At 44.9% G+C, this 21,021-nt stretch overlaps 1 protein-coding gene across 2 annotated transcripts; it reads right to left on the bottom strand.

Annotated features, from left to right (window-relative positions):
• Positions 1 to 1,908: 1,908 nt before the first annotated feature.
• On the bottom strand, positions 1,909 to 19,636 carry NUP42 (nucleoporin 42). 2 transcript variants are annotated; one of them, XM_002713713.5, is made up of 7 exons: positions 18,620 to 18,874; positions 16,793 to 17,021; positions 14,500 to 14,594; positions 8,686 to 8,762; positions 7,838 to 7,924; positions 3,272 to 3,356; positions 1,909 to 2,749 (listed from the first exon to the last, which is right to left on the bottom strand). In XM_002713713.5, exons 1-7 carry the CDS (start codon positions 18,741 to 18,743, stop codon positions 2,175 to 2,177), a joined length of 1,272 nt encoding a protein of 423 aa, XP_002713759.1. In that variant the 5' UTR covers positions 18,744 to 18,874; the 3' UTR covers positions 1,909 to 2,174. The 2 variants fall into 2 exon arrangements, with proteins under 2 accessions (XP_002713759.1, XP_069915751.1); XM_070059650.1 differs by lacking the exon at positions 14,500 to 14,594 and having other exon boundaries at positions 18,620 to 19,636.
• Between the last annotated feature and the right edge of the window lie 1,385 nt (positions 19,637 to 21,021).

Here is a 21,021-nt window from a genome sequence, read left to right as displayed (position 1 = left end):
TTCAGCAGTGGCCTGAATGACAGTAAAGTAGCTAGCTCAGAACTCCGGAAGAAGTCTCTCGGGTACGCACCCTGTGCTACCACTTAATGTGGAAAAGACATGCCGAGGGCTGTTTGTGCCTGTGTCCAATTTTCCTCAGAGGAAAACAATTTTTTGGGTAGTAAAATACATGTAATTAAATTCCCCCTTTAAAACATTTGGCTAATTGGTGACATTAAATACACGCGCCCTGCTGTGCAACCCTCACCAGCTGACATCCAGAACCCTTGCACCCTGCAGTATGGGAACTCTGCACCTGTTAAACAGTCGCTCCCGGTTCTGCCCTTCCCCGGCCACTGACAACCACCATTCTGCCGTCCCTGTGAATTTAACTGCTGCACGTGGGTGGACTCAGACAAGTATTTGTGCCAGGCTTATACCACTTGTGTATCCTTAAGGTTTACCCACACTGTAGCATGTGTCAGAATTTCTTTCCAAGGCTGTGTGTTATCCACTGTAAGGATATACTCAGCCAAGTGCTGCAATGACATTTTCATCAACGGACCTCACGTGAATTTATCCCTTCTAGCCAATTGTGTGGTAGGCTATTTTGTGATGCTAACACAAGGATGAAGTGAGCTAATGGCTCATTTCTCAGAAGCTATCCCTGTTAAGCTACACATGACCATATACATTTGGCTGTTGTGAATACTATGTTAAGGATTCTTTTTTCTCTGTCACACACTATTTTACTTTAGTTCATTCTTCCAATTGAGGTATATTTTAGGTACAATGCAGTACATCTTTAAAGCATCCAACTCAATGAGTTTTGACATATGTATCCATTCATGAAGTCATCATCGCAATCAAGACAATGAACTCAGCCATAGTCCCCCAAGTTTCCTTTAGCTTCGTTATGAAGCCCAGGCCCTCCCATCCCTGTCTCCCAGGCAAGCACTGAGTAACTTTTTACAGATTACATGTGTTATGTTTGCTTTTTCCTCTTGGTGAGGTCTGCCTTCTTCTACTCAACACGATTAATACTGATCCATATTGCTGTATCACTAATCCTCCTTCATAGATGATACCACAGTTTATCTAGTCACCTGATAGCATTTGGGTTGTCTGCAGTTATAAAGCGACTCTGAACATCTGCTTATTACGAAGAAACCACAGCAACAAAAAACCTTGGCTGTGGACCCTACTTTCAATGCAGGGATTTCAGACCTGTCAAAATCACACAGTTCTTCAAGTTTAATGGGTAATTTGGATCCTTTCAGGACTGAATCTTTTACATATAAAGCAAAACCATTTGGACAGCACATCCTTTATTGGGTAAGGTTTTCACTTAAAGAAGTCAGCTCAACACCAGATCCGTGGGAGGAACTGCTGTGGCGGTGCTATGTACATTCTGAAACCTGGGCAAGCACAGAACTCGGGCCTCAGGCCTTCGGTGTGCGGATCGTCGTGCAGTGCCTCTCCATCCCCCCCCCCCCCCCCACCCAGAGCACACCGGGAGTCCAAACCTGTCTCAGAATCCTAGCAGCAGCTCTAGCCACCGCACGCCAGTCACTCACAGGAGACCGTACTCTCTGTTCCTTCTCCACCTGACTGCTGTGAGGAATTAAAACAATTATATAGACACTAAGCCAACACAAAAACCATTGAAGAAGACATGAATGGTGGTCCAGGAGGCAGCCAGATTTGAGACAGAACCAAATCATGAGGCGTGAAGGCTCCCCAGGTCATTGAAGAGCTGTCACTCTTGAAATTAAATTAGTTATGTCTTTTAGAGAATCTTCCACATGAAGTCTTGCCACCAATGTTATCCTACAAGTAAGCTAAACATTTGAGCATCTCCCCTCAATAAATTATCTCCTTCCTAAAAAAAAATTAAAGATAACATTTTAAAGGGTGAGACAAGTGGTATACAATGAGAAAAGTACTTTATTCAGTGCAAATTTTTCAGCTGTATTCATAATTACAGTACAAAAAATTTCCCTTCTTGCTAAGTAGTTTTGTTGTTTTACTTAAATAATTAGCTTTAAGAAAAAAGTGAAAATGCAAAACCTTATATTCCTTATGTGTATGTCTACATATGTACATATATGCATATGTGTGTCTGCTTTTTCATATGAACCGCTCAAAATAATTTCAAAACACATTCTTTTTTGCATTTAAAAGCAAGCATCCTTTTAAATATTTAGAAACTCCAGAGGTGGTGGCTTTAGTGGAATTTTTCCCAGAGTAAATTTCTTGGATTGAAATTGTTCCAGTTCTTCTGCTGTTAGCTGATCCTTGGCTGTAAATAACACGTTATCTTTTGTGACAATGACATTTGATACTGGGAGAGGGGTGGAGATGCTGCCATTTCCAAAGATGTCATTAGATGGCTTAGAGAACGCAGTCTGTGACTGTGAGCTCACATGACCAAAACCAGCCACAGAACCGCCACTGCCACAGGCTGGGGCTGCTGGGGCTCCGGCTGGGCCTGCCGCCAAGGAAGACGGAAATCCTGAAAATCCTGGCGATCCAAAGTTGGAAGCTGCAGGGCTTTTAAATGAAAATGAAGCAGCAGATGTGACTTCAGGTTTCCCAAATCCGAAAGTTGGAGTGGAAGTAGAGATGGCAGAACCGGCAGAGGGGACTGCTCCAAACGTTGGAGGACCCCCAAACACTGACTGGCTTCCAGAAGGGGCAGTGCCAAATCCAGAGTTTAGTTTAAAGCTAAAGACCTGAGCATTATTACTGCTGTTTTTCACTGGAAAACCTGCAAAATACAGGAGGAAAAATCTATTACAGTCAGAAGACAAGGCTATGTTATACTCCCTGCTGTCCTTATTTCTGCCATGTTTTGAGGTTGGGAAGTTAGAACACACTAACCCCACAGCCCTGTCTCTTCTACTATGGGCCTCATTTCCACTCTGGTTTACCCCAACCCCAAGGAAAAGCTAAGGGAACAGGGGGTGGACTTCACCAGCAGCTTGTCACCCCATCTCACAGCTGTAATGACAGTGCCCTGCTGGTACACAGAGCAACAGAAACCTCCCGAAAGTGCTGCCACCATAGTTACATATTCTTGTGAAACTCCTGAAATAATCATTCCCCAATCGTAGGATCCTTTAAACATCATGCCCATTCTGGCCTTGCTCACACAAATGCTTGACAAGCCAGTTCTTCCATGCTGCCTAATGTAAGGTGGGAGAATCTGCATGGGTGATTCGGCTTTATAACTTGAAGCCTTTTAAGTTCGACTTTTCTAAATCAGTGAAGGTCTGCATGTATCACTTACCTGGTGATCCAAAGGTTGTTGTTTGCCCACTGCCAAATCCAAACGTAGGGGCTGCTTGATTCATTCCATCCTTTACATCAGAGAGCTTTAAAAAAAAATGGTATGCAAATAATAAAGTACCTTTCCTCCACACTGTACAGCCAAATTCAGTTTTTAAAATATGTGTTTATAAAAGTGTGAAATTGTGTGCTAAATGTTTAGCCTTGTGGTCAAGTTGCTGGTTAGGATGCCTGAATCCCATGTTGGAATCCTGGGTTCGAAACCCACCCTGGTGCTTATTCTAGTTTCCTGCACCCTGGGAGGCAACAGGTGACGGCTCAAGTAATTGGGCCCCTGTTGCCCATGTAGGAGACCTGGACTGAGTTCCCAGCTCCCAGCTGTAGCCTGACTCAGTCTTGCCCATTGCAGGTAAACAAGCAGATGGGAGCCTGTTGGTCTGTCTCGCTCAAACAAGTGTGCGTGTGTGTGTGTGTGTGTGTGTACCATATATATAAGGTTTAATGTGTTTAATTGTTTAACATGGAAAAAGTGCCCATAATATGATGTTGAAAAGGATAGGATATAATTCAAATACTGGATAAACAATGTAATTATAGCTACTAATAATATAAATATATATAGAAAAATGTACATCAGTAAGTTAATAGTGATGGTCTCTGTTTGATGAATTCTAACTGTTTCTTTTAAAAAAAATTATTTATTTGAAAGGCAGAGTTACATAGAAAGAGGAAGAGACAGACACACATAGAGAAATCTCTTCCATTTGCTGGTTTACTCCCCAATGTGGACTGAGCCAGGTTGAGGCCAGAAACCTGGAACTCCATCCAGGTCTTCCACGTGACGGGCCATCTTCCACTGCTTTTCCAGGCACATTAGCAGGGAACTCTAACCCATGTTCATACGGGATGACGGCACTACAGGAAGCAGCTTAACCCACAATACCACAATGCCAGTCCCTGAGGGAGTTATCTGTGTTTTTTAAAAAATTTCTACCGTGAGCATGTATAATCACAAAGATAGCTTATTCTTATTTACTTCCACATGTGTGGCAAGAAACCTGTTATTTCAGCCATTACTGCTGTCTTACAGAGTCTGTACTGGCAGAAAGTTGGGGCCAAGAGCAAGAGCTGGGAATCAGATGCAGACCTTCCAATGCGGGCAGGCATCTTATCTGCTAGGCTAAACACCTGTACCCATGGGGCATGGGTATATACACGTACATACATACTTTATTTATTCACTTATTTGAAAAGTAGAGCAACGGGGGGTGGGGGGAGGGGGAGGGGGAAGGGGGAAGAGAGACAGAGATCTTTCATTGTTGGTCCCTGCCCCAAAAGGTGGCAATAGCCAGGGGTGGGTCAGGCCAAAGCCAGAAGCTAGAAACTCCATACTGTTCTCCCACACGGATGACAAGAGCCCAAGTAGTTGGGCCATCTTCTGCTGCCTTCCCAGGCGCATTAGCAGGGAGATGGATGGGAAGCAGAGCAGCTGGGTCGCAAACTGGCACTCTGATTTGGTTGCAAGCGGCAGCTTAACCTGCTGCACTACATCATCAGCCCCCAGAAAAATATTCTTGATAGTACACTTTGATATCTATATTATAAGGGAAGATCTGCATTTATTAAGAAATCTAGGGGCTGGTGCTGTGGTACAGTGGGTTAAAGCCCCCGTCTGCAGTGCTGGCATTTCATATGGGCACGGGTTCGTGTCCCAGCTGCTCCACTTCCGATCCGGCTCTCTGCTATGGCCTGGGAAAGCAGTAGAAGATGGCCCAAGTCCTTGGGCCCCTGCACCCATATGGGAGACTTGGAAGAAGCATCCTGGCTCCTGGCTTTGGATCAGCTCAGCTGTGGCCATTGCGGCCATCTGGGGAGTGAACCAGTGGAATGGAAGACCTCTCTCTCTGTCTCTACCTCTCTCTGTAACTCTTATCTTTCAAATAAATAAAATAAATCTTAAAACAAAAAGAAATCTAGACAATAGGAGAAAGAGACCTCTATAGGATATGCAATTTAATGCTTGAATATAATTATCTCATTAAACAGTTACTACTGGGGCCGGCGCTGTGGCATAGTGGGTAAAACCACTGCCTGCAGTGCTGACGTCCCACATAGGCACCGGTTTGAGTCCTGGCTGCTCAATTTCTGATCCAGCTCTCCGGTATGGCCTGAGAAAGCAGTGGAAATCGGCCCAAGTGCTTGGGACCCTGCATCCATGTGGGAGACCCAGAAGAAGCTCCTGGCTTCAGATCAGCACGGCTCCGGCCGCTGCGGCCATTTGGGGAGTGAACCAGCAGATGGAAGACCTATGGCTCTCTGCAACTCTGCCTTTCAAATAAATAAATCAATCTTTTAAAAAAAAGAGGCTACTACTAAAATCCATTGAACATTTCCTTTTCCCCTGCTAGTCCCTGCTGAGGGAGGTCTCTCACCCCCGAAACCTCCGCCTCCCTTTCCGGGAGCTTCTCCCTGACTCCTCCCTCCGAGAGGCCTTTCCTGAGCAAAGGACGCTCCAACAGCTTTTTTTTTTTTTTTAAAGAAAAAAACAAAAAACTTTACTTAGAGGTATAGATTTTACACAATAAAGTGCACCATTTTTGGTACATATTTCAAAGAGTTTTGACAAACTACCTCGATCAAGATTTAGAACATTTCCGTCACTGTGGCTGACAGCTGTGCGGAGGGTCACACAGATGGAAGCAGGCAGCACGTACTTTTCGCTCTTAGGTTTGACTCTGCTCCCTCGGTTTGCTCTTCATTAGCAGGAAAACAGATGAACACGTTCTAGCACATCCATACAGTAGGTCACCACCCCGCAGGCAGACGGAAGGGGCTGCCACACATGCTAAGGCAGCGATAGGTGGGCTGTTCCAGACCCCTACCCACAGAGGGGCCCGAGGACACCAGCCAAGAGCTCGGGATTTCCGGCTCCAGGTTCTTTGGATCAGTTTCCCTTCTCCAGCTCTCATTACTGACTACAGGCCACTCTCACCTAGGGACAGGCCACTTCCAAGATGGCCCACTCAATTCCAATGGCACAGCAGCTGAAAGGGGAAGGAACCAGCCTGGGCATGGCTGTACACTGGCTAGGAAGCAGGTATGCAAGGGAGGGGAGGACGCTGCGACGGTCAGCAATTGCTGTTAGGCAGATACCACTCCCGGGACTTTTACAGCAGAAGCTTTAAACTGCTGGAGGAACTGGGGTTACTAGGTTACTAACATTCTGAATGTAAATTTCTTGCTTTTTTTTTTTGCAAAGATTTATTTATTTACTTGTGAGACAGAGTTACAGAGGGAGGGAGAGACAGAGAGTTATGTCTTCCATTTGCTGGTTCACCCCCCAAATGCCACAAGGGCTGGAGCTGGGCTGATCCGAAGCCAGGAGACAGGAGCTTCCTCCAGGTCTCCCACGTGGATGTAGGGCCCAGGGACTTGGGCCATTATTCATTGCTTTCCTAGACCATTTGCAGGGAGCTGGATTGGAATTGGAACAGCCAGGACTCGAACTGGCACCCACATGGGATGCTGGCGTTGCAGGCAGATGCCTAACCTACTATGCCACAGTGCTGGCCCCCAATTTCTTGTTTTAAAATAACGTTCTTAAGGATTTTTTTATGGGGTAGAAAAATCACAATTTTATTGACAGAAATAGAAAAGCAAACTTGCTATAGTCAGGACCATGGATCTGTGGAGACAGGTGAGCATACAAGGGGCCTTTGGAAAGTTTGTAGAAAAATGGAATTAAAAGGTAAATGGATTTGGAGTACAATGTTTTCATAATACATTTTGCAAGAACGTTCTGAAGATCCTTTCTAAGTCTTCTAGCAGCATTTCTGTGGCTGACTAGGAACCCACTACGGTGAGTATCTTTCAGTCACTCAAGTGCACGTTAGTCTGTACATTCCTGTCACTTTTCAAAGTAACTTTTCTTAAGAACTCAGGTAACTTTAAATACTTGAATTTATGAAATATTTTCCAATTCTCAAAACTAGTACTACTAAAGTTAAAAACTATGGGGCAGGCACTGTGGCGCAGTGGGTTAACGCCCTGGCCTGAAGCACTGGTGTCCCATATGGGCGTCAGTTCGAGACCCGGCTGCTCCACTTCCGATCCAGCTTTCTGCTATGGCCTGAGAAAGCAGTAGATGGCCCAAGTCCTTGGGCCCCTGCACTCGTGTGGGAGACCTGGAAGAAGCTCCTGGCTCCTGCCTTCGGATGGGTGAGCTACAGCAATTGCAGCCAATTGGGGAGCGAACCATTGGATGGAAGACCTCTCTCTTTCTCTCTGACTCTCCTCTCTCTGTGCAACTCTGACTTTTGAATAAATAGATAAATCTTTAAAAAAATAAAGTTAACAGCTTGACTCTAAAAAGCATAATCATCTCTGCTTTCCAACTGAGAACAGATGAAAATGCCAGGGCCTAGATTCTCAGTGTTGTTATGCTGGGAATACAGGCTTTATAACTCTCAAGAGAGAATGCTTGCTTTGCTCCCCAAACGCAAGGTGAAGCAGACTCTGCAGCACAGGCAGCAGGCCAGCTACTTCCCTGAAGTCTGCTGATACTCACCAAAGCCGCCTGAGTTGAGGCATTTATATTTTTCAGCTCATTTACCCTGTTCCTCCACTGATTAATTAACTGTTGGACAGAATTTAGCTGAAGAGAGAAGAGAAAAAAATGATGATTCAGTATTGGATGTATGTTAGTCTCTTCAATAACAACTTCATCAAAATCAAGGAAAGTTTCTCTAACAGTTCTCTGGTGCATTAACCTGCAAAACCTGCATTGATCCCACCCTGATTCGCCATGGATACTCCAGCGCTAGTCCCTCTCCCTGCTCTTCCACTCCTTGTATCACCTAGTTAAGGATCACTAGCACCTGGCAGCAGAGTGCGTGACATTTGGATGGGAGCTGAACATGTGTACTAGTTGAAATGCATGATCATGACTGCAGACAACAGAAAAACACAAAATTTAGATTGTTTCTGTTAGGAACGCCAACTTTTCCTAGCCCATATTTTTACTGTTATCTGTTTTTTGGTATTTGATGTAAGGGTGTTGATCCGTATCATCGACTGCATCTTACTTAACTGTTTTTCTAGCAGTCATCATGGGATCTGCACCGAACAGATCCTTAATAAATGTCTGTCAAAAGATGAAAGGGTTTGATTTTTAGGCTGATTGCTGGGTAATTCATTTATAACAAAAATTATATTCCTAGTCACTACAGTCAAAATGCATTATCATTATAGATTACCAACAAATTTCAAAGAACCTAATTTAGAAAATAAAAATAGCCTGTCCTGAAGAAAATGACAGACCTCAGCAACTCTGCAACACACAAGCAAGCCACTCCAAAGACACAGTAATGAACAGCTCGTCTGTTATTGAGGTAGATGAATAGGAAACAAACTTACATAACTCTGTAAGTTATTGCTGGTTAAGAAGTTATGGTATTCAAGCCTCAACTCCTCTGGTGATATGTCTGTAAAACCTGAAGTGAGGAATCAATTGGAATCTTTAAGATCAATATTAATAATTTTGATAGTAAAGCTAAAGGTGCTAGACAAGAAAATATGCTAATGTTGATTATTAGAAAACTCTCATAAGCATAAGGAGAAACTGAAAGCCTATCACTTATCTCATGTTTAGTAAACTACAAAATTAGAATCAGAGTGGGTTATTTGGTCTTTCATTGGGAAGAATTTTCTCAAGAAATGAAGTAGGAATAACAAAGGAAAATATTTGAACACATACATTCATACTTCTGTCCAAAAACATCCTGTCAGAAACCACAATAAACAAAATTAAATGACAAATAGTAAACTCAGAAAACTATTCTTGTAATATCCATGACAAAAGAGCTAATTTCAGTGTATGAGTAGTTCTCACAAATTGGTAAGAAAAATAATATGGGCAAGAATGCATAGGCAATTTACAAAAAAGAAATCAAATAGTAAATAAATAAAATAGCTAAATTTTTAAAATGCAACTTAAAATAGTGATAAAATGCATATTTACTGGACTGGCAAAAATTAAAAACAGATATTTATTGTTTCTGATATGGGAAATGTATAGTCTCCTAAATTACTATTAAGGGAACAGAACAGTTTTTCTTGGGGAAAAATTGTCAATGAGCATCACCAGGTCCTAAAATGCTCACACTCTGACTTATAATAAAATTTCTAAGACTTAACCTCTGAAGATAATTATATATATATAAACACAGGGTGTTATATGTAAGGATTTCATCCCAGGATTTTAGTAACAGACAAACTGCAAACAAAAAAGAACACAAAACCAGATTAGGGTCCTAATTTTTTTTTTTTTTTTTTTTTACAGGCAGAGTGGACAGTGAGAGAGAGAGACAGAGAGAGAAAGGTCTTCCTTTGCCGTTGGTTCACCCTCCAATGGCCGCCGCTGCAGCCGGCGCACCGTGCTGATCCGATGGCAGGAGCCAGGATCCAGGTGCTTTTCCTGGTCTCCCATGGGGTGCAGGGCCCAAGCACCTGGGCCATCCTCCACTGCACTCCCTGGCCATAGCAGAGAGCTGGCCTGGAAGAGGGGCAACCGGGACAGAATCCGGCGCCCCAACCGGGACTAGAACCCGGTGTGCCGGCGCCGCAAGGTGGAGGATTAGCCTATTGAGCCACGGCGCCGGCCTAGGGTCCTAATTTTATATTCATATATATAAACAAGAAATATATTTGTGAGTATATACAATATCTTTGTAATATTAGGTGATTTTCATTTTATTTACATATTCCTATGCTTTTCCAAATTTTCTACAGCTATGTCTTATAATTGAAAGCTTATTAAGAAAGGAAAGCATGTGTTTGAGTTATTTTCTAGAGAATTAACGCAGACATAATTAACTCCAAGAATACAAATAACTCCAAAGACCTGTGCCTCAGAGTAAAGATTAAACATTCAAGTCGGGACCCTGGATGGCCTCCAGTGACTTGTCCTTCCCACACCTATCAACTGCTCAGCCCAAAGCACTCAGGAGTCATCTTGGATATCTCTTTTCTCATATTTAATCAGCATCGTGCTAGTTCTAGCTCTGAAACGGCCTGAATTTGACCAATTCTGTGAATAATTTCAATGCCGTCCTCAACAGCAATCACCTACTTCTCTCCCTGCCTCTACTCCTGTCTCTGCTCCCAACAAATTATTTTTGTTTTCACACAGCAGCCTGAGCAAGCATTTCCTGACTGGAAAGCACCGTCTCCGTCTCCTGCTCTTCAGGGCTGCCCGCCCAGGGTAATTAGGCCCAATGAGACGTGACCTGGCTTCTTCTGTGACCCTAAGTCATACTACTCTCTGCCTTGTTTACTCCCCTCCAGCGATTCAGGCCTCAGCTGTTCTTCTACAAGGCCACTCTTATTCCCAACTCAGGGCTTTTGAATCCCCTATGCTACTGCCAGGAATGTTCTCTCCAAATCTTCCCATAACCACTACTTTCTCATCACTCAGAACTCAGTTCCAATCCCACTTTATAAGAAAGGATAACCACTCTATCTAAATTAACACTGTTCCCCTAGCTACTTTCTATACCTTCCAGGTATAGCTCAACCAGGGTTCCTCTTCTGAACCACAGAACACAGGAAATAATTTGTGCTATTTTCTCAATTCCTGCAAGGGTGGTACAGAAGTAGCATCACTCTAGCTGCACAGGAAATTAATTCATTCTAAACAACAGATGCCTAAGGACAGTGGTACAGAAAAACAGTTGGTCTCAGGATCTATTTACATTCTTAAGAACCATTAAGAAGGAAAAAACCCTTAAAAGACCCCAAAGATCTGTGTTTTACATATATAGATAACTCCCACATTTGAAATGTAAACAGAGGAATTTGGAAAATATTTGTTCAATCATTTACAAGAAGCCACTTACATATCCATTTAAATGAAAAAACTATCTTCCAAAACAAAAAATACCTAGAGAGATGAACAGCATTGTTTTAGGTTTGGAAATCTTGTTTTAGCCTCTGCATTCACTCTGTTGCCAGAAGCTGTTCTGGCCGAAGTGTATGAAGAAAAGCTGGACTCCGGAAAGGAAGATCTAAACGGCCTTCACAGATAACTGGATATTCTGATATTGTAGCAAAATGTGACAAGTGGTAGTTTCCTAAAGGTTAGCTATAATGTGGACTTAAGCCATATTAAGACTTTTAGGGGGCTGGCGCTGTGGCGTAGGGCGTAGCGGGTAAAGCTGCCGCCTGCAGTGCCAGCATCCCATATGGGCGCCAATTCAAGACCTGGCTGCTCCATTTCTGATCCAGCTCTCAGCTATGTCACGGGAAAACAGTAGAAGATGGCCCAAATCCTTGGGCCCCTGCACACACATGGGAGACCCAGAGGAAGCTCCTGGCTTCAGATCGGCATAGCTCCAGCCATTGCAGCCATCTGGGGAGTGAATCAGTGGATGAAGGACCTCTCTCTCTCTGCCTCTCCTTCCCTCTCTGTGTAACTCTGACATTCAAGTAAATAAATAAATCTTTAAAAAAAAAAAAAAAAGACTTAGGTGGCTGGTGCTGTGGCATAGTGGGTAAGGCCGCCGCCTGCAGCGCTGCCATCCCATGTGGACACCGGTTCAAGTCCTGACTGTCCCACTTCCTACCCAGCTCTCTGCTATGGCCTGGGAAAGCAGTAGAAGATGGCCCAAGTCCCACTATGGCTGTTGCAGCCATTTGGGGAGTAAACCAGCAGATGGAAGACATTTCTCTCTCTCCCTCTCTGTAACTCTTTCAAGTAAATAAATAAATCTTAAAAAAAATAGACTTTAGTACCATTATATTAAAATGCACTGTTTTATCTTGTATGTAGAATGGACTTTTCAGCCATGCAAACATTTATAACGTCACACACAGGATCACTGGGAAAATACAGTGACTTATGTAGAACTTCTGAGTGTTGGCATATAACGTTATACAGTACCAAAGAGTCACAACTATTAATGTCACTTATCTCACCAGAAGAGACTTTAAGTACTGAGAAACCACATTGCTCATAGTGACAGAAAAGATTCTAGTTTTTGCTTGAAAGCTTGAATTTTGTTCCTGGCAATAATCACTGTTAGTTGTTTTCTCTGAAGGCACAAGCTCACTTCATTTTTTTTTTTTTTTTGGACAGGCAGAGTGGACAGTGAGAGAGAGACAGAGAGAGCTCACTCCATTTTTTAAGAACGTGTCTGCCAAATACCCAAGTCTGAATAACCATAGCTGTCATTCTTACAAATAAAAATGGACAAAAAGTGGCTGGCTTGGCTCACAAATCAGCCAGCCATGTTTCCCTGGAGACAACCATAACACTTACACATGAGGAAGAGGCGACTGTGGGCTTGTCACCAGTGACACTGAGAATTGTTTTTAAAAAGTTACGTACTCAGGGGGCCGGCACTGTGGCGCAGTGGGTTAAACCCTGGCCTGAAGCACCGGCATCCCATGTGGGTGCCAGATCAAGACCTGGCTGCTCCACTTCCTGTCCCGCTCTCTGCTATGGCCCAGGAAAGCAGCAGAAGATGGCCCAACTCCTTGGACCCCTGCACCCACGTGGGAGACCAGGAAGAAGCTCCTGGCTTCGGAGCAGCACAGCTCTGGCCGTTGCAGCTGTCTGGGGAGTGAACCATCGGATGGAAGACCTCTCTCTCTCTCTCTCTCTCTGCAACTCTGATTTTCAAATAAATAAATAAATCTTTTAAAAAAAAGTTATATACTCAGGGGTGAAGATTTAACAACATCAACCATTTTTACCTTTCCTGGGGGACACTGTGGAGTTCAAAAGGCATTTACAAGGTCTTATTCTGAGTGCTAGGTTCTACAAGCAGTCTGCTGTCTTTGCTTTGACTACGCTGAAATTTAAGCAGTCTTATCCAACAGTGCTTTGGCATCAATAGTAAAGCATCGGTGTGGTGAAAATGGCAATTAATGAAAATGTTTCTAAACGTGTCCAGACCCTGAAAGGCTCTCAGGGGTAGGGATGCCAGATTTAGGAACTAAAAATACAGGACGTGGGGCTGGCGCTGTAGCATAGCGGGTAAAACCACCTCCTGCAGTGCCGGCATCCCATATGGGTGCTGGTTCTAGTCCTGGCTGCTCCACTTCCAATCCAGCTCTCTGTTATGGCCTGGGAAAGCAGTAGAAGATGACCCAAGTCCTTGGGCCCCTGCACCCATGTAGGAGACCCAGCAGAAGCTCCTGGTTCCTGGATTTGGATAGGCCAGGCTCCGGCCTTTGTTGGCACTTGGGGAGTGAACCAGCAGATGGAACCTCCCTCTCTCTCTCTCTCTGCCTCTGCCTTTCTGTAACTCCATCTTTCAAATAAATAATCTTAAAAAAAAATCAAAGAAAAGAGGCCACTGATAAATTTTACAGAAAAAAAATATACAAGACACCCAGTTAAATCTGAATTTCAGCCATTCAAACACTTCTTTAGTCTAAGCGTGTCCCAAATATTTTGGGCTGTATATATACTAAGAATGCTATTCTTTGTTTATGAGAAATTTAAATTTAATAGGATGTCCTGTATTTTTATCAGGCAACTCTATTCAGGGTTCCACTTTCTTTATTTTGAGACTCACTTCTTTAGGGTGATAGATACTATGTTTAATTCTGAACTGATGAAAACTACTTCATTACTAATTAAGTATTAATTCTTACATGGACTAAAGTCTTAATATTTTATTTCCTTTATAGAAATATCACTGTCTGAAATTCTCTTATTTCTCTGCATTACCTCTTGCCTTTCTCTGCCAAGAACATAAGCTTTGCAAGGGAGGAATCTGTACATCATCCAGTCACCCCAAACTTTGAGCATGGCCCAGCACAGAAGAAATTCAATGCCAACTTGCTGAATGACTGAGTAACTAGAGTGCTGTGTCGCAAATGCACACAGAATGAGTGAGCAGGATGACAACAGCGGAGGCCCCTGAGTTTTGGGTACTGACTGCGGGAGTTCTCTCTGCTATATACCTGCTGTTTCCTTACCAGGTTGATGGTCCAGGACCACCAAGGTGGGTGGAAAAACCTGGATGGAGGTCTAAGTTTAAGATCATAAAGGGCTTAAGGACTATGGACAAAAGAAAAAGGGAAAGGGATATTCTAAAGGAAGGCATCTTGTCCAAACTCTCCTAATGGTAACTGTTCGTGGTTCATTTATTTGGCATGATCTTATTTTTGGAAAATAACAGCTTTAGAACACATTTTTAAGGTACCTAACTTCTCAGTTACCTGAAATATTAGACTGCCTTTTGACTGGTGAATAAACAGAAAACATCCACTGCCCAGATGACTTCCAAACCACCATATCTTTTATAATTCCTTCCCTAAAAAAAAAAGAAAAAAAATAGAGTAAAAGATCTTTTTTACATCCTGTTTGCTAAAATTTATCATTTACAATTTTCGATGACTGAAATCTTAAATTCTACTAAACATAATTTTAGATTTCTTTGCTTATATTTCCTAAAGAATGTTTTTAAAGCAGCTTACAGAAATCTGAACTACAGGGGTGAGTGTGCGGCACAGCAGCTGCAGCCCTGCTTGGGACGCCTGTATCCCGCACTGCAGGGCCTGGTTTGAGTCCCGGCTACTTCGCTTCTGATCCCGCTTCCTGCTAGTGTACACTGTGGATGCAGCAGATGGTGACTCAAGTACTTAGGTCCTCCCAGCTAATCTGGTGGGAGACCTGGTCTGAGTTCTGAGCTCCTGGTTTTGGCCTACTCTAGTCCAGTCATATTTGTTGCAAGCACTTGGGGAGTGAACCAGTGGGTGGAAACCTCTGACTCTCTCTGCCTTTCAAATAAAATTAAAAAAAAAAAAAAAAAAAAAGAGAAAGAACTGTATTTTATAGCTATATTATTTATAATGTCAGAGAAGTCAGTAATTTTGATTTTTAAAACAATGACCCATTAAGAAATATACTTAAAAACTATCACAGATAGCATTTTTAAAGAACTAGAAATAATAAAATACAATACACTAATTTTAATCTTTCTTTGTTAATTATAATTAACATCAGTGAACATTTAACTAGGAACAGCAGAAATGATACAGAATTATACAATTTTCAAAGTGGGTTACAGAACTTTAGAGATCATTTTTTCCAATTCTCATATTTTGCATAATGGAAATAGATTTATATCAACAGTTATTTTGTGGCAAAGCCATGGAAAGATCTGATTCTTTCTTTTTCTTTTTTTAAAAGATATATTCAATTTGAAAGGACAGAACGGCTGGAGCTGAGCTGATCCCAAAGCCAGGAGCCAGGAGCTTCTTCCATGTCTCCCATGTGGATGCAGGGGCCCAAGCACTTGGGCCATCTTCCACTGCTTTGCCAGGTGCATTAGCAGGGAGCTGGATCGGAAGTAGAGCAGCTGGGACTCAAACAGCACCCATATAGGATGCTGGCACTGCAGGCGGCGCTTTAACCTGCTGTGCCACAGAGTCGGCCCCGAAGGGTGTTTATACTAATGCAAGAAATTCTGAAAATCATGCATAACTTTTTCATGATATGCCTTTTCATGAACCTTTTGAAGATTCTTTCATCAGAGATCTCCAAGATCACAAGCTGTTTTAAATCACCTTGTACTTTGTAAAGAACTCATCCTTTACAATGAACTTGCACAGGAAGAACTTCAGAAAAATAGTCACAATACAGTATCATCAGCAGAAAGTGGGAAAAGCATGTGCAGCCCAGAGCAGGCATTCTGCTCATACGGAAAGGTAATATATTTTTAAGTGAAATAAAATCTAGGGTGAGATATAGCAAATCAGTGGTTAGCTCTGAGTTACAGGATCATGGGTGACTTTTTACCTTTTTGCTTATTCTGATTTTTAAAATTTATCTACTTATTTATTTTAGAGGCAGAGAGACAGAGACAGAATTCCCACGTGCCGGTTCACTCTCAAAATGCCTGCACCACACCAGGACTGGTCTGGACTGAAGCTGCCTCCCAGTGGGTGCATGGCAGGAAGTCAGAGACAGGAACAGAGCCAGAACTCAAAGCTGGGCATGCCAACATGGGATGTGGATTTCTTAACTGCTAGACCTAAGGCCTACTCTATACTTTGATTTTTTTAAATAGTGGTTTATTTCTTTTAAAAGAAAACACTTTTAAAAAAGAAATTTGTTATTTATATTTATTTATTTGAAAGACAGAAACAGAGGCAGATCTTCCATCTGCCCATTCATTCCCCAGATGTCCACAATAGCTGAGGCTGGACCAGAATGAAGCCAGGAGCCCAGAATTCAATGTGGGTTTCCTACATGGGTATTAGGGAACCAAATATTTGAGCCATCATCTGCCTCCTCCCAGGGTGCACATTAGCAAGAAGCTGAAATGGGAAGCAGACCTGGGACTTGAACCCAAGTGCTCCAATATGGAAAGTGGGCACCAAATGTTCACGGCATACTCTGATTGTTTAACAGTGAGTTGTTTCTTTTTTCAAGAAAACACTGCAAGTGCTTTTGGGAACAACAACAACAACGAAACGGGGAGTAACTTTCCTGAAGGCTTTCACTTACAGAAGTTTCTTTTCGTCTTCCTGCCCATGAGAGCTAAGTGAAGCAAAGGAGTTCTCAGATAATCCGAAGCCCCTGCTCCTGACAGAGGCAGCTCCAGCGTCAAAGGCACGGGCAGCCGGCCCTTCTTGCTCTCTGCTGCCTCCCCATGGCGCAGACTGGGAAAAACTGGATGGCTGGATAACATTGGAGTATCTCTGGCTGCTAGCATTCCAACCACGTCTGTTATTACCTAAAATAAACAAAATTAACAATTTCACTGGTAACTCCTCTTTCAAAATCTCTAACATTTTCATTATGTTTCATCTTGTTATGTGTTGACATACACATAAGGTTTGATAAGGACAACATTCTACTACAATATTAGCAAATCATACTGTGGTCTCATGGCATTTTTGTGTATTAAGAGAGGATTGAAAATCCTTAGAAAAATAATGATAGTAGGTTCAGCTGACACAGATCTATTACACCGGAAGCTCGTTGTGGATAAAAAACTGTGTTTTTGTCATTCTTTGCTCCTACAGGGTCTGAGAAAACACTGAATAAATGGACCAAGAATAAAAAAAGGACAGTGAAAAAAAAGATTAGATTCTACCCTCTGACCTTGAATAGATGCTTAAATCGATGTGCCTCAGTCTCCCTTCTCCTCCTGGGGAGACTGCAGAGGTAATTTAATATGTGGATAAAATGCACTGCGGTTCTATGAGTAGATTATTACGGGACTCTGTCCTGTGCTGACAGTCATGGTCACTCATCACTTCGCGGCTGGGGCCCAGAGAGGTAATTCACCTGTCTCTGGGCTACTCCATCAGCTATGTTAAGAGACGGGAATGATGGGAGGTGCGCCCAGGTACACAAGCGCATCGCCAACTCTTCCTGACAAACCCAGAGAGGAAAGAGGGGAGGCTGCAGCAGCAGCAGCAGACCCCCCCAAACAGGAGCCAATGGTAACTTATCTCCCCAAAGTTCCAAGTCCTCTGGGGGGTGAGGACACGACCGCAGAACCTCACCTCCTCACGCTTCTAATTCCACACACACTCTTGTTCCTAGGGGTTCAATCCACTTATCTGCCAGGGGCTACCTGCACTTTCTGCACGCACTCAGCATTCGGGGCGAGCGGGTCACGCTCACCTTCCTCGGAGTCTGGGTGCTACTTTTTCATCGGGAATAGCTCACCCCCCGACCAACTGTGCCCGACGCTAACAGGGCTGGCTCCTGAAGCGGGGACCAGCCACGCCACCACCAACGCTGCGAAAGGACAGGAGGACGGACGCGGTGGGGGGGCGAGCCCCGGGCGACCCCGCAGAGCTCGCTGGGGCCGGTGCAGCCCTTCCCAGGGCTTCCCGAGCGCGTGCGTTTCTCTGCGGTGCAGTCCCAGCTAGCATTAGAGTTCCAAAGGGGGCAGCGGCCTACCCCTCGAGGAGGAGCCCCGATTCAGACCCAAGCTGCTAGCCTCTCCGTCCAAGAAAGAATTCAGTAAACCTCGGGGTCGCGGGAAAGGGCCGCTACACGTCGGTGTACCACGCCGAGGCGCCCACCGCCGCCACGCAACCCCCCAGGAGGCCCTGACAGCCACTTCTGACCTAAACACTCTCTGTCTGGCTCGAGCGCCCAGGGCCAGAGCCAGAGCCTCGCTCGCTCCACAGATCGCCACCACGGACCAGCGCTCCGACGAGGGCGCCCGGGCACCACGCGCCGCCTGGCCCGGGAGGCCGCGATCCCCGCACGTCAGGTCACCTGAGCCGCGCTGGGCGGCGCCGGACCCCGCTTGGGGACCCACGAGGGACGCGCGGGCCCCATGTCAGGCCGTGCCCGCCCGGGAAGCGTCACCTGCAGGCTGCTGCTGCTGCTGCTGCTGCCGTGCCCCGCCAGAACCCTTGGCGCCGGGGTGTTCGTTCCAGCATCGGTCTCCAAAGCGGCACCGGCCTTGAAGGAAAAACTGACAAACGGTCATAGCGACCGCATCGCCGAGCGAGCCGTCCTCTGAGAGCGAGCGGTCCTCTGTGAGCTAGCGCAGAGACTCAAGCGACCGAAGGCGCTCAACCCCGCCACTGTGTCGTCATCTGTTCGCGCCCGGAAAAGGGCTCTTCTCCCTGGGCCCGCCCCCGGCGCGATGAGAGGCGTGGAGTTGAGCCAATAGGGTGTACGAGCGGGACGGGCCTGCCGCACTGGGTGTGGCCTGGGAAGGCGGGACGCTTGAACCGTTAAATGGAGACGGGGTGGTTACGTTGGGCCCCCGACGCCTGCGAAGATCCGGGTCCGAGATGAGAGGCGATCGCGCCCACGGAATGCGCCAAGTTAAGCACGGCCCTGCGGGAAAGTTAGTCGCGGCTCGAGGGAGCAAGTCGTTCTTGTAAATGACAGATAAAACCGGCTGGGACATTCGCAGGAAACGCTGATTCTTTGTGGGACGCGCTGCAACTGAAAAGCGTTATAACGACCTTTATCTGCTATTTTCTTACACCCCGAGAAACTTTTTAAAGGTTGCTGTTTGAAGGTCTATCAGTAAGAATGGAACCGAGGAGCGCCGGCTCGAGTCCAGGGAGAACTATTGTTCGTGCTCAAATACTTAGGATTTTGGAAACAGCTGAATCTACAGCAGCACTGGGCACTAACTACTGCTAGTAACTGGTTTATTTTATAAAAAAAAAAAAAAAAAAAAAAAAAATTGGGCCTGCATTGTGTCACAGTGGGTTAAGCTGCTGCCTGCAATGCCTCATCTCATGTATACACTGGTTCAAGTCCTGGCTGCTCCACTTCCGACCCGGTTATGTGCCTGGGAAAGCAGATGGCTTCCCAAGTGTGTGGGCCCCTGCCACTCGTGTTGGAGACCCGGATGGAGTTCCAGGTTCCTGGCTTTGGCCAGACCCAGCCCTTGCCATTGCAGCCATTTGGGGAGTGAACCAGTGGGTGGAAAATCTCTCTAACTCTACCTTTCAAACAAAATTTTTACAAAATATTGAGAGCCATACAGAATCAAGGGTAAGGGACTTACCACATTTGTTGGCTCACTCTGAAAAGGCTGGCAATGGCCAGGGCTGGGCCTGAAGCCAGGAGTCTGGAACTCAATCCAGGTCTCCCACATGCATGGTAGGAACCCAGTATTTGAGCCATCAGTGCTGCCTCCCAGGATCTGCGTTGGCAGGAACCTGGAGTCAGGACTCGAATCCAGGTTCTCTGATGAGGGATGCTAGTGTTTTTTTTTTTTTTTTTTTTTTTTTTTTTTTTTTTTTTTTTTTTTTTGACAGGCAGAGTGGACAGTGAGAGAGAGAGACAGAGAGAAAGGTCTTCCTTTTCGCCGTTGGTTCACCCTCCAATGGCCGCCGCGGCCGGTGCACCGCGCTGATCCGATGGCAGGAGCCAGGTGCTTAACCTGGTCTCCCATGGGGTGCAGGTCCCAAGCTCTTGGGCCATCCTCTACTGCCTTCCCGGGCCACAGCAGAGAGCTGGCCTGGAAGAGTGGCAACCGGGACAGGATCCGGCGCCCCGACCGGGACTAGAACCCGGTGTGCCGGCGCTGCAGGCGGAGGGTTAGCCTAGTGAGCCGTGGCGCCAGCCTAAGGGATGCTAGTGTCTTAACTGCTAGGCTGACCGCCTGCTTCTGTATTTTCTAAATAGATCAGTGTAATTCACTTTGAAACAAGTTTATGGGCAACTTTTGAAATACAGTACAAAGAAGTTTTCTGCTGAACCATTGGAATGTATGTTGCCAACCAAATACCCCATCATCCAAATAGTGTTTAAGTCCAACAAGGACATTGTGCTGTATAGCAGTAACAAACTCAAAATTAGGGCATTTTGCTGAATGTCCCAATAATGTCCTTTCCTTTAAAGTTTAGAATCATGATTGCCTTAGTCATCTTTCTGTATAGACTCTTTCAGTACCAACATTTCCTCAGTCTTTAGTTGATTTTCATAACCTTGACATGATTAGCGATTACAGTTTATATTTCTAAAGATTTACATATTTGAGAAGCAAGATGAGAAAGAGAAAGACAGAAATCTCTCAGCTGGTTCACTTTCCAAATGGCTGCAAATGGCCAGATCTGGGCTGAGTTGAAGCCAGGAGCCAGGAACTCCATTCTTGTCTCCCGTATTGATGGTGGAGACTCAGGTAGTTGGGCCATCTTCCGGGTCCTTCCCAGGCACATTAGCAGGGAGCTAGATCGGAAGCAAAGCAGCCGGGACTCCAACTCACATCCTGATGATGCCAGCATCCAAAGAGGCGGCTT

This window comes from Oryctolagus cuniculus, chromosome 16 (assembly GCF_964237555.1).
Source record: "Oryctolagus cuniculus chromosome 16, mOryCun1.1, whole genome shotgun sequence".
NCBI lineage: Eukaryota > Metazoa > Chordata > Mammalia > Lagomorpha > Leporidae > Oryctolagus > Oryctolagus cuniculus.
This window is presented reverse-complemented; position numbering and strand designations above follow the sequence as displayed.